This window comes from Genypterus blacodes, unplaced genomic scaffold (assembly GCF_046128005.1).
Source record: "Genypterus blacodes isolate CSIRO-AG114 ecotype Tasmania unplaced genomic scaffold, CSIRO-AGI_Gbla_v1 ptg000017l_1, whole genome shotgun sequence".
Taxonomy (NCBI): Eukaryota; Metazoa; Chordata; class Actinopteri; order Ophidiiformes; family Ophidiidae; genus Genypterus; species Genypterus blacodes.
Genome location: NW_027466831.1, coordinates 1,497,398 through 1,511,688, shown reverse-complemented (window position 1 = coordinate 1,511,688; position 14,291 = coordinate 1,497,398). Strand labels below are relative to the sequence as shown.

The window sequence follows — 14,291 nt, the reverse complement described above, 5'->3', positions numbered from 1 at the left end:
ATAATAATAATTGTGTTATTGTTAATATTGTTATTATTATTGTTATTAATATTATAAATTAAAAGTGTTTTATTATTATTATTATTATTAGTAGTAGTAGTAGTAGTATTCTTAGTATTAGTATTAGTATTAGTGTTGTTTGTACATTGTTATGAGTTACACCGGAGTCTGATTATTATTATTTGCCCGTTGAACTGTACATGTCACAACACAAACAGATACTGACTCTGACATGAATCATTCGCTTTAACTAAACACGTTTTGCATTTGCTTTTCCTATGTAGGTGCGGTTTTGCTTCTAATGAACGGAAAACGAAACCTAGCTAGACAGTATAAATAGCTTCTCCTTCCCTGGGCGGTAGCTCTTACGCGAATACACCGACTGAGTACTTCGCTGGTAATGATACTGACCTGGAGGGTGGATGCGTTACGAAAAGTGTCACGGCAAGTTCACTTTAACCAAGGTAAGCTACGAATTTACTCATATTTGGCGGAGTATGACGAAGTGAAGCAATAGTGAATACATTGTTCGATAATATGAACATGTCGATGTGAGAATCAAGTGACCAGGGAACTCCGGCGGTCTGGAAATGATCAAATGATCCGTATAAAACACTTACTATACATTCAGAACTATCGTGGGAAATGAACAACAATCTCTTTTGAGTAGATGTAAAGCACAAAAAAGTCTGTTGTCAAATACAATGTATGACTGTGTATTTATAGGCCAGAATGATTATTAGACACTATTTGTATCTCTTTGGACTTTGTATTAACCATATGCTAAGGTGATTCTGTGAATTAATTGCTGCATCATTACGACTCATCGGATTTCTGCTGAAAAGAAACCAATACAGTCAATGCAGTACCCTCATAAGCCCACTAGAGCGCACACGGCCCAAAACTAAGCCACGGAAATAAATGTTTGACAGTCTGGCGAACAGAGAGAAGAAGAAGACCGAGAGACTGTCAATAGTGGTGTCATCCAACTAGCTACAGTATTGATGTCATCCAAACCAACAAAGTTTCAATAGTGAGGTCATCCAAACTAACTAAGCTATGACAATGATGTCATACTTACATACTAGTTCATCTGTGGTCCTTACACAGTTGTCTGAACCTTATCTAAGCAATGATCAAGATGTTAATGTCATACTTGTTCTTCAAAGAGTCTGGTTTCTCTTTTTCATCAGTGTCTTAATCCTGAATTTCAACAACCGTATTTGAGACGATGGAAAGCAAAGGCAGAAGAGGATCTAGTCATGGTAATTATATATTATGAGCATAAATCAAGAACGAACTGAGCTAAATTGAGCTACAATTTTCATTTGAGCGGTCTTTTTGCCACTTTCTCCCCCCAGGTGATGGAGGCACCCGGAGAAGAACAGAGAGTAGCGGAAGAACGCAAAGTAATGGGAGAGGACAAGGCGCAAATGAGGACACAGATGTAGGTGGAGATGGAACAGTGCGAAGGAAACATAGAGGGCCAAGGGGGACGGGTGACGGGGCAGAGGGAAGCATAGGGGCAGGAAGAGGAGGACATAGAGGGAGAGGGGCAATGGTAATGGCAGGTGCATGGGAAGGTGGAGCTGGAAGAGGTGGAGCAGGGAGAGGTGGAGCTGGAAGAGGTGGAGCGGGGAGAGGTGGAGCGGGGAGAGGTGGAGCGGGGAGAGGTGGAGTGTGGAGAAGTGGAGCTGGAAGAGTTGGGGGTGGACAAGGTGGAGGTGGACAAGGTGAAGGTGGACGAGGTGGAGGTGGACCTGGGAGAGGTGGAGCTGGAAGAGGTGGAGTGGGGAGAGGTGGAGATGGAAGAGGTGGAGGTGGACGAGGTCGAGGTGGTGGAGGTGGAGCGAAGATGTTTAATATGGTGGAACAGAGAGGAGCGTATAGTGTTGACAGACGTGGAGGGGGGGGGAGGGATGAGAGGAGAAACGGTAACAGAAAAGAACAAGAGAGAAATGGACAGAGATCCCATTCAGCAGATAGAGGTGGGCGCTCGCAGGGACGTAGACTGGGTTACAGAACATTAGAAGAGCTGTCTGGAAAAGACCCATCTGAGGTGATGATCACCCTCGCGTCTCACCCTGCCCTGCGCGAGGCCCTGGATGAAAGAGACATGAGGAAGGACCTAGTGGAGCTCTTCTGCCGGCTGCTGGGTAAAGCCTTCCAAAGGAGGACAGACAGAGGGTCCCTGCAGCACCTGGCTGGCATTGTGAAGGACTCGGCGTTCCTTCAGACCACTCTGCCTCACTATTTGGGAGGGATGGCGTCAGAGTTCAACGCCGATCGCAGGGAACACTATCCACAACATCTGGACAACATCCTGTCTCTCGCGTCTGAGGTAAACACACGGAGGTATAAATCAAAAATACACTGATCGAGGAAGTCCGGAGGTCTTAAGCTGAATTTGAAGCTCTTTGAGAAAACGATCTTCACAAATAACATGCATTATAACTTTAACTGCAATTTTGTAACATCTCTATTTATCAGTGTGTACCGCTGTGTAACTGTCCCTTGTAAATGTCCAACCAGGTGCTCAGCAACTACCCGTCCAGCTCCGTGCCGGTAGTGAGTGTGCTACTGACCCTGTTCCAAGCCTCCATCAACAGCCTGAGGGCATTGGGAGTGGACATCCCAGCTGAACTGGTCGAGAAATTGGAACATCTTCAGCGCCTGATCAACCACTTCCAGGAGAGAGCCAGGGAGGGAACCCTCCGTTCAAAGGATCACTACGCCCTCCTGACTGGTGCTGGTGGTAACGAAGGTAAAGGCTTATATTTGTTTTTAAAGTGTAAACATTCACTTCAACTGAACCTGTAACGCAAGAACTCCTGCTACTCATAACACAGATGAGGAAGAGCCAGAGGATTTCAGAACCATACCCATCTACCCGACACGCGATGAGTTCCATCAGGAGGAGAAGCCTTTCCTGAGAGCCAACCTCACCACTCAACGTTACATCAACACACACGTCTACCTCGACACGCACTTCCGGCTGCTGAGGGAGGACTTTGTAAGGCCGCTCCGCGAGGGGATTCAGCGAATTCTCTACATCCAAATGAACATCGGCGGGGGAGATGATAATGTGCTGAAGAAAGAGCGCTTCGATGACATCAGAGTGTACTTTGACACACGACTGATAATGCCAAAGTGCACAACCTCAGGCCTGGCCTATGTCGTCAAGTTTGACACTAAACCTCTTCAGGTTAGTCCCCAGATAGCTCGTCTTCATTGTATTTGACTGCAATCTGTGTTTTTGAGTGTGCATTGAGTGTATATGCTTGATCAGCCCATGGAGTAAACATCTTAATGGATACATACATAGTCCTTCACTATTTGAATTGCAAATTCATATAAATATGAATAAATGAATAATACTTGCTCCATCTTTCCTGCAGTTTGTGCGCTGGCAGAATTCCAAGAGGTTAATCTTTGGTTCTCTGGTCTGCCTGTCGTGTGATTATTTTGAGGACTTCTTGTTTGCCAGCGTGTCAGATCGGGACCCCAAAGCGCTGGAGAAGGGCCTGGTCCAACTTACCTTCACAGAGGAAAGCAGAGTCAAGTTGGCCATGATGAAGGTGGGAGAATAGACCCAGATAGATTGTTATACTTTCGCTTTTCACTCTTCTAAAACTGGCAAAAAAAGTAATGTTTTTTCTTGAGTTTCACGCTTACACACTGCTGCTCTGTTGTTGGCCTTATTGAGGACAAAACAGACATATGTAAACTAAAGTCATGCAATCCCACAGAAAGATCAAGCTTTCCTGATGGTGGAGACCACCGCTTACTTTGAAGCCTATCGGTATGTTCTAGAGGGCCTGCAGGAGCAGGAAGAGGACAACCTGCCCTTTCAGAGGTGAGAGTGTGTAACCGTGTGTGCGTGTGTTTGTATGTGTCAGTTTAACATTTTTCAAAGGAACTTCCAAGGAGATTCCTATTGTGGATTCCTTCAAAGGGCACTGGGGACACAATCACAACCATTGCTTCAAATGTATTAATTGCAATCAATAAGCTATCATACATGGATGAGTTTGTAAATTCAGTTGTTCTGACTACACCCCCCCTGTGTTCTTCCACAGTTACACTTGAAGGCGACGCACTGTACTATCGTAATTTACTTACTGAGTTTTGAACTATGTGCTTCCCTCAAAACTCTTTCATCTCATCCATATGACCTCCAGGTACATAGTGGAGTGCAGCCCAGATGTGCACCCCCCAGCTTATCTACGCAGAATAGATACCTACAACCTGTCAGCTGTTGCTGACCCCCGCCATGTGAGACCCATCAAGCCTTTTCACAGCCTGCAGCCAGACGCCTGGCCTAGCATGGAAGAGCTCGGGCTGGATGAGTCTCAGATGAGAGCCTTACAGCTGGCCCTCACTAAGGAGCTGGCCATCATACAGGGGCCCCCTGGAACTGGTAAGCCCTTTGAAGGCCTTTGCTGCATGGATTACTCAATAATTAATGAATGAAACAAAATGCATTTCACAATAATGACATGAATCCAAGGAATTACCACAAGCTAATTTAACTGTCAGCTTTATTTGAAATTTCATTTTCTCAGGAAAAACCTATGTTGGCCTCAAGATCGCTCAGGCTATCCTGACCAATTGGGCTCAATGGTGCCTGGATGATGACACGTCTCCAATGTTGGTAGTGTGTTACACTAACCATGCCCTGGATCAGTTCCTTGAGGGTGAGTTTTGCTGACAGATATCTATATTTGGAACTACCTATTTCTATTGTAAATAATTCCTCAGTCTATTCGTGAATATGTTTGGTGCTCATAATTCTTTTGTAATGACTAAAAATCTCTGTTCATACATCTTCCCTGTGCGCCAAAGGTATCCTGAAATTCCTGAAAGGTGGCATAGTGAGAGTAGGTGGTCGGAGCAACAGTGAGATCCTGAAGGATTACAATTTAAGAGCTCTGAGCCAGTCTCCACAATTCAAGCGGAAGCTTCCCTCTCATCTGAATTATGCAGTTAGAGAGGTGAGTTTTGATGAGGAAGTTTTGATTTGTGAACGATTTACCTTAACCTTATGTTATGTCACGTCATAAATATTTTGTGCTTTGTTTCTCACGTGCATAGCAATATATTATTATGTATACTTGTGTCTTTTTTCTACATCATGTATCTCATATTTTGGTAAAGTCAATGCATACATTTTTCACGCTTTAACCTGCATGACTAGCCTGTCAAAGTTGCATTACATTGCACTCCTCCATGTATGACATCATCTAATTCATCTGTTTTCCTCCTCAGATTTACACGCAGATGCATCAGGAGGAGGCGGATATCCAAAGTCACAGTGTTAAAATGGAGTGTTCTATGAAAGGAGTCATGAATGGAGCTTTCCTTCACAAGTTTATATCTGAGGTCCATTGGAAGAGTCTGAACTCGCCACCTGTAAGTCAGAAGAAGACAGATGATGAGGTTTAGTTTTCACCCCACCAGAGTTCAATGATAATCGCAAATGTGTCTATACAACTGAGCTCTTAATTATAAACACAACTACACACACTTTGCATAATTGATAATGCAGCCTGAAATGAACAGAAATATTGCTCTTCTGTACAAATTAAGGGTACTGTGATATAGGAAAAAAACAAAACAGCATCTAAAAAACCCCTGCAAACTAATCTGTGTTTTTGAAATAATGTGTAGATGCAGTATCTCTTCGACGTCTACGATGGGGGGAGACGCAATTTGATGTTGGAGTGGTTGGCCTGTACTGTTGCCCTGCAGGGGGAGACAGAGAATGCAAATGAATCTGAAGGTAAGACTTACTGTACACAGCAAGTGGTAGTGTTCTCATAAGTGCCACCCTTGTCCTCTTTTTTTTACTAGTATTAGATACACATCATACCCACAGCTCAGGATGCTGCACTCAATCCCCCATAAATTCCTTCCTTCATCATCTACACATTCTAGAGAAAAGTCATTCGGATGTTTCATTATTAAAGTGGAGGAAATGCTGGGATTATTTCCTGGAGTAAAGCTCAAAAGCCACAATATAGTACTCAACTGGAAATTGACAGAACTTAACTGGTGTTTTGTCAATATGTAGTATAAAAAACAAACTGAATTTGCTTTAGGCTTTAGGAAAGCTTTAGGAAATATTGAAAATGGTGGAAAATCTCACTAATTCTGACTGGAATGTTGTTGATATTGCAACAGAGGAGTATATGGATGTGGATCAAGGGCACCTCATTGAAATAGCAGAGGAAGCAGATCTGATCCAGGCTGATCGGATGATCGATGACGACATGGGTGATGGAGACGGTGACTTGGGCAGAGCATTGAATGATCACATGAAGGTGGACATCCAAGACCTGGAAGCTGAGATGCTGGCTATGAATTTGGAAGAGGTTGAGATCCAGGCTGATCAGGCTGATCAAGGATTTCAGGTGAAGTAAAATTCTGGGCATTCTGGACAAGATCACGTTGTCTTCTATTTACACACAAATTCTTGCATGCTGCTGAATCAGCATCATCTCAGATACACATTACTGGTTGTTGCATGTTTCTAGCCTTATTTGTTCAGTTATAGCAATTGGCTCACAATCAAGCAAACCAAAACATCAATGTATGCGAAAACCTTTTCAGTGATTTCACTTTTTAGTTAAGGTGATGTATCAATATGTAAAATCAAGTATTTGCCCTACTCATGTGTCTACAGATTCAGAAGAAACAGCAGAAAAAGATGAAGAAAAAAACGAAGAAAAGATTGAAGGCAGAGCTCAAAGACAGCTCAGTTATGACTGAGGTAGAGGAGGCGTACTTCCTTGATGTGTGGAACCTCAGTCTACAAGAAAGATGGAATCTCTATCGGTACGGCTGCATTCTTATTTCACTTTCTCTGCTTTTAATGTCCATTATCCTCAGCTAGTACCTTTTCTAACACTCCCCCCACTTTTTCTCGTCCTTTTCATTATTCCTGCTTCGTCCCTCCTGTCTCCCCCCCTCCACCCTCCCCCCCTCCGGTCTCTCTCATCCCCGAAGCAAACTCAGTCTGGGAGAACGAGTGTATTCCCAGTGTGTATAATTAAGTCAAGTAATCACCAGGAAAATGTCTCCCAGAGGATCTCACCTCAGAGAGCCAAGACATAACTCCAAACTCCTATCTCTGTGGAAACAGGACTGCAAAGATTCATGTTTACATAGACTTAATTATCATTTAAATTAGCAAACCGGGTAATTTCCTTCCAAAAGAGATGCAATATCTCTGGCTGTAATTGTGTAAATAAATAGTTCAATTAGGAAACCGTGGTACCATATTTTCGACTGAGGCGCTATGAGTTCCAAACACTGAGCTCGTACTGTGCTGCTGTTTGACTGGCTGTATTGTGCTTTGTGTGTGCAGGTTGTGGGTTTCTCGCTACAGGGCAGAGCTCCTCACCAAAACGGTGGCGGCTGAGCAGGCCTATCAGAACACAGTCGACAGGTTAGCTGATGTACGACGACAAGAGAGCCTCTGCATCCTCAACCAATGCAAGGTCAGTAACGGTTGTGTATCATTTTTGGCTCTGATTATGAGACACTGTTGAGAACATACATGCAAGCTGCAGAGCCAACATCACCAGACTTCATGTATTTCCGAAAAACAAAGATGCCAGATGGAATTAATATGGAAAAGATTATTAGGATTAGAATAAAATACCTCAACCTTTGGAGTTAACCAACCATAGACCACTTAAGAGCTATTTATTTCAGTTCAAGGGAGAAATTATGTAGACTTGTGCAGGTTGAATTTCTGTGGGCATTCTATTCTATTCTTTAAAGGCTTTAAATGAAAGGCAGACAGGAACGCTTCCATCCCCTCCTGAGGTCGACCTTGTGGCCCTGCTTGTTCTCTCTCTTAACGCCTCAATGGTGTTTCATTAAATCCTGGAGCAGCCATTGTCATCAAAATACAAAATTAGAAATGGGTGTGTAATAATCATTCACATGGTGAATTCAGACTTATTTACATATCCACAGGACAAATTGCATCAGAGCGAGACCATAGAGAAGTTACACTCACCACTACCTTACTGTTGTTCAGAAAAATACTGTTTGCTGAAATGCTCAATGATTGATTTAATTCAGTCTGCTAAACTCACTAATCAAACAACAGATGCAGATGTTTCTTAGTAAAAAGCTATTCAGGCAAGCGAGGTGATTATGGCCCTGAACCCCTGGAAGGGTTTTAATGTGAAACAGCTGGAGGAAGTGCTGAGTTTGCATTAATCCAAAACAAATAGGAGCAGATAAAAAAAACAGGACAAATTCAGAATGGTACAAGCATGTATGAGTAAGAGTGTGTAATCAAACTAACAGATGAATCCGTCCTATAGGTCATTGGCATGACAACAACAGGGGCGGCCAAGTTCCGAAAGGTTCTACAAGAAGTGCGTCCGCGTGTGGTGATCGTTGAAGAGGCTGCAGAGGTTCTGGAGGCCCACACCATCACCACACTGAGCCAAGCATGTGAACACCTCATCCTCATAGGAGACCACCAGCAGGCAAGACACACATAGAGCCAAGCCTGCATTTCTCAGAGCGAGGCGTCACTACTTATGCAATGATACATTTCAATAAGCCAATGACCTCTGACTGAAGTAACTCGCTTTAGTTAGTTATTTAGGGGGAAGTTGTGTCTGTGTCTGTTTGCGTGTGTATGCTTGTGTTTTGCGTGGCTGTCAGCCTGTTTTTGTGCGCCTGAGGAAAGTGGATGCTGATCAAAAAACCGCATGCCGTTAGAAATTCACAAGAAGAAATAAAGCGATGAGCTATCTGCCGGACATCAGTCGACAAATACAACGAGTGTGAGCCTGCCAAGGACATACGGCAAGGCAGCCTGTCAAGCAATCTGCACAATTACACACAATTGCCTCAATATTCTATCCTGGTACCTTAATGTGGATAGATTTCTGTTTGCTTCTGTTGCTATGCATGAATTTCTACATTCATATCTGACTATACAGACAAAGAAGACTATCTTGTTGGACGGAGTAGCATAAGAAATGTCTCAAAAATGCCTTCAATGCAATTTGGGCATTCAATAATTAGAACTGCAACTCAGAAACCATTTCACACATCTATTCTATTAGAATAATATAAATCTCATATACCCAGGGGCCTCGCTCTCATGTTTAATAATGGTGAAACCAATGAATTCCATCCTCTTCCTCAAGATGACCAGAGGAACAATCAGAGAGAGATGGGGAAAATTGTTTTTGGCGTGTTATCAGGACTGTAAACCCATCACACCGAAATGTTCTGCAACTTTAAAAGATGTGTCCTGATAGGTGGACATTACATTTTTCACATCATTTTGCGCTTAACTTAAACCTATAGTCCTCATGTGTGGACATTTTACGCTGCCCCCTAGTGGTTCAGATACAAACAGAGACAGGAAGAAATGTTCATATTTAGTACACCTATGAACACACACTTCACTTTTTACTAGGTCCAAAGAATCCCAAATAAAAACAAGGAGAAATTAAAAATCTTCACAAAATAAATGTCTAGGTTAATTCAAAAGAAGAGATGGGGTGTGCAAATAAATAAATCCTATATGCGTGCCTTTATTCTACTTCCTCTGTATCCCTAGTGACCCCTGTAACTCTGACCCTTTGATGTGAAGGAGAGTCGATGCGTAGGTTGAAACTACTCTCACTTCAATTAGTCGACATGAGGAATAGTCACGCATGAAACATAAGTCGAGGCGTTCTGGCAGCGCGGGTATGACTTTGTTTGTTTCACGGTTGAATCCATTTGAGCATTCATACGTTGAACTTATCACCCCTGACTGTGTGAACAAGTGTTCAGTGCTTTGTTGTTGTTGTGAAACTCAAAGGAGAGTCTGTGCATGTAATGGAGGTGGATGGATCACACTTTTAAGCTTTGGCGTCGTCGTGCCGTTCGTTAATCACAGGTTTGCTGTTGAATCAGGCAGAACACAATGCTTCACATTTACACCAGAATTTGTCTGAACCTCCCCCCACGCACACACACACACACACACCCTTCGCGCACACACAGCGCACACTCACACTCTTTGTCTTCAAGCTAAATTAAGTCTACACACAAAGGCACACACTTCTCTATACATCACACACAGAGACATATTCTGTGAGCACACTCCTATACATTAACCCACATACGAACACACACATAGGTGACACTATGAAACACTTAACAGGATGGCGAAAAGAAAGTTAGACCTGATTTCTCACTTGATCTATTACTAAAATAGAATCTGCAGGACGGTGAGCACTCAATGTTACACAAATGCGTCATTCCTCTGGTTTTCACTGATGTGGTTTTGAAAGGCAGTACGCTAAAAGATGCTAAAAGAACATTAAAGTGGTTAAAGTTTGTTTTTGTCTTTTGTAATTGTGGTTATTTTGCAATAATACTCACCGCTATCATTTCCTCATGTAGCTGCGCCCCAGTGCTACGGTATACGAGCTGGCGAAGAACCATTGTCTGGAAGTGTCCATGTTTGAGAGGCTGGTGAAGATGGAGATTCCTTATGTCAGACTCAACTACCAGGTTTGTTTTACTGCATTTAATGATTTAACCTCAAAATTAAATTCGTACTATCTTAACTAGTGAAATCTAAATGCTAAAAACCTAAATGCTCTGTGTAAGAATTTGTTTGTTTGTTCTTGCAGCACCGTATGAGGCCAGAGATCGCCCGTCTTTTGACCCCGCACATCTATTCTGAGCTGGAAAATCATCCCTCCGTCATGAACTTTGAAAACATCAAGGTCTGCTTTGTCTTCGTTCTCCTCATGTTGCTTAAGGGATCAAGACTTACCAGTTCAGAAAGAATGCAATGAAAGTCAAAGAATGTCATCAATGTTTTTAAAATGTACCAATGTCTGCTGTCTTACAGGGACTCAACACCAATTTGTTCTTTGTGGAACACCAGCAGTTAGAAGAAGGCATCGCAGACGGGAAGAGTCATAGGAATAAACACGAGGCTGCATTTGTAGTAGCTCTTTGCAGCTACCTGATTCTTCAGGAGTACAAACCAGAGCAAATTACCATCCTCACCACTTACACAGGCCAGCTCCTCTGTCTGCGCAACCTCATGCCTGCAAGCAAATTCGCAGGTGTCAAAGTCCATGTAGTGGACAAGTACCAAGGTGAGGAGAATGACATTGTCCTGTTGTCTCTGGTTCGCTGTAACAAACAGGGCAAGGTTGGTTTTTTGAGCATTCCAAACCGTGTCTGTGTGGCCTTGTCACGTGCCAAGAAAGGCCTCTATTGTATAGGCAGCAGGGCAATGCTGAGCAAAGTCAAACTGTGGAGCGACATCTTCGACACTTTGAGTGAGAACGGCCAAGTCGGAAAAGCTCTGACACTGTGCTGTCAGAACCATCCGACCCGGCAGGTGAAAGCCTCTTGTGCGGAGGACTTCAAACAAGCACCTGAGGGAGGCTGCTTGGAGCCTTGTGACTTCCGTTTGGCTTGTGGCCACGTTTGCGCAAGTGTCTGCCACGCCTATGACGTAAAGCACATCGTATACCGGTGTCAGAAGAAGTGTGAGACGATTCTGTGTGATCTTAAACACAAGTGCCCATTGGTGTGTTATGAAACATGCCCAGAGCTGTGCCCAGTGAAGGTTGAGAAGATCATACCCAGCTGTCAACACAAGCAGATGGTTCCCTGCCACCAGGATCCAGGAACGTTTGCGTGTCTGGAGCCATGCAAGAAGAGACTTGAGTGTGGGCATCCGTGTAAATCAACCTGTGGGGCACCATGCACCACAATGTGTAAGGTCAAGGTCGTCTTCAGACTAGAGTGTGGCCACAGCCAGGAAGATGAGTGCTACTACAAAAATATGGAGTTTGACCCTAAATGTCGGACCTCATGTTCGGTTCAGCTACAATGTGGCCATGGCTGCCCTGGTAGTTGCGCCCGGTGTTTTCAGGGACGCTTCCACTCCCCTTGTTCTCAACACTGTGACCGGCTGCTGGTGTGTTCTCATAAGTGCAAGGAGCCTTGCACTCGTGACTGTCCACCCTGTTGCATGCCATGTCAGAATTTTTGCGTCCACAGTAAGTGTAAGAATACATGTGGCCAGCGTTGCTCTCCTTGTGCCGAGCCGTGTGCTTGGCAGTGCCCTCACCTAAGCTGTAGTAAGCTTTGCCACGAGCCGTGCGATCGTCCGCCATGCACCGAACCCTGTGAGGAGACCCTGAAGTGTGGCCACCCCTGCATCGGTTTGTGCGGAGACAAATGTCCAAGACAATGTCGCATCTGTGATCGGGACGATGTCACAGAGATTTTCTTTGGCACCGAGGATGACCCTGAAGCTCATTTCATCCAGTTAGAGGACTGCGGACACATTTTTGAATCAACATCCATGGACCAATGGATGGGGGAGAACGAGCAGGCAAATGAAGAGAACGTTGCCATAAAACTAAAAGAATGTCCAAGATGTCGAACTCCGATCCGCAAGAACCTACGGTATGGAACTCACATCAACCGCAGCCTGGCCGAGATCGAGATGGTAAAGCGGAAGATCAATCGTCAGGAGGATGTTGAACAGCTGAGGTTGGCCCTGATAAAGCAGTGGCAGGAAAACCTGGGCAGGCAAATGTATGCCGGTCTGGAATACCGATCTCTCCTTGACAGAGTGAAAGAGCCCCATCTCACAGTCAATGACCTGTTGTTCCTGGAACACAAAATGGATTTCCGAATAAAAGTGAAAAATCTACTGAAGTTCGAGAAGACAAACATGTCAGATTTGCAAGCCATCAGATTCAGGAAGGATGTCGACACGTTTGTGGAATGGCTCAACAGTCGCAATCAAAAATTCAGTGAACAGCAGCTCCTGGATTTGCAGAAAGAGCTATTGAGACTCAATCTCCTGGCTGAGCTGAACGCTCGTGACCATTTGGCTGACATAAAAGGAAAAACTGCCGAAGTTCAGTTCGAGGTCCACAACACAAGAATTGTTTTGGAGAAGCCCGGTCCACTCACTGACCAAGATGTTACCGTGGTTAAGAAAGCTCTGAAGAAGCTGGATGAGAAGCTTCCGGGAAAAGGCCTTCAAATCAGCGACGAGGAGAGAAAGATGATTCTTTCGGCTTTTAAACTCCCGCCTGGACACTGGTACAAATGTCCTAATGGCCACGTGTATCTCATAACAGAGTGTGGAGGGGCTACAGAGAGTCGAACCTGCCCCGATTGTAAAGCTACTATTGGCGGAGCCAATCACACCCTTGTCAGTACCAACCAAGTTGCCACAGAGATGGACGGGGCGCAGCACGGTGCTTGGTCTGATGCCAACAACCTTCTGAACTACGGCGCATTCAACGAGTTTGGATTGTGAAGAACCTTTCGCAACCTGGCTGCAGACATTTTGACCCCCACCAATTACATTTTAAATGAACCACTTGGGTTCCTGGTGGCCTATAGTGGATTTCTATGCTATTAGAGGGTGTTTCATTTTACTGTTGCTTCAGAGACGGATGATGCTGGAGCTCTGCGCCGTCTGCAGCCTAAACATTTCTAAACTGACTAATTTCAAAGTCTTGGTATCTGTTATAACAATCAGTGATACTTTAATTTCAGTGAAATGCACTTTTGTTACTTTCTATTTGAAATTTCAATTAATTCCTTGGCGCTTTCAGTTACATTTAGTGTTCTAAACTGTTCTAGATTGCTGTTTACAGGGAAGATCCTTTGCTGCATAATGCTGCTGTAGTGTAATGACTTTTGACAATATGGACAATAGTGTGTGTGACTCCTGTGTGATAGTCTTGTCTGTACCTTAACAATAGGTGGCAGTAAAACACCGTGAAAGACGACAGAAACAGCCAGCTATCCTGCTTGCATGCTTGTTATGTTTTTAAATGCAATAAAAGGTATCTGGACCTACAGTATTGTATATGTTTACTCATTCTCTCTCTCTCTCTCTCTCTCTCTCTCACACACACATTTTACACTGTTTTAGTAGTACAGTAGATAGATTTGGTCAGAAAGACAATAATCTTATTACATTCCATTATCTTTATTGTGCTATCCATCCACAGTATCTATGTATCTACACACACACACACCAGCTATAGTTAGTCACTGGTGTGTCCAACAACATCAGTGCCAATGAAAAACAAACATAAAATCTGAAATGGCTACAATTTCTCTTCCCCACTGTACGTGTGAGAGCCGTACTCGCTGACTTCCATTTTAGCATTTTGCAACAGCCTGCATCACTTCATTATATGATAAATGTGTCCCTGTCACCAAAGCAGCTCCAGTGCAAACTGTGCAGCTTGCAGGAG

The 14,291-nt window shown here is 43.8% G+C and overlaps 1 protein-coding gene across 1 annotated transcript; it reads left to right on the top strand.

Moving 5' to 3' along the window:
- Window positions 1-296: 296 nt before the first annotated feature.
- Window positions 297-13,889, top strand: znfx1 (zinc finger, NFX1-type containing 1). The gene is made up of 19 exons (XM_076140990.1): window positions 297-464; window positions 1,194-1,265; window positions 1,362-2,341; window positions 2,533-2,764; window positions 2,850-3,205; window positions 3,399-3,578; window positions 3,750-3,856; window positions 4,182-4,420; window positions 4,566-4,697; window positions 4,846-4,994; window positions 5,269-5,412; window positions 5,671-5,782; window positions 6,184-6,413; window positions 6,686-6,837; window positions 7,370-7,502; window positions 8,343-8,510; window positions 10,435-10,545; window positions 10,668-10,763; window positions 10,892-13,889. The coding sequence occupies exons 2-19, from the start codon at window positions 1,232-1,234 to the stop codon at window positions 13,337-13,339; spliced, it is 6,003 nt and encodes a 2,000-aa protein (XP_075997105.1). The 5' UTR covers window positions 297-464; window positions 1,194-1,231; the 3' UTR covers window positions 13,340-13,889.
- The last annotated feature ends 402 nt before the right edge of the window (window positions 13,890-14,291 follow it).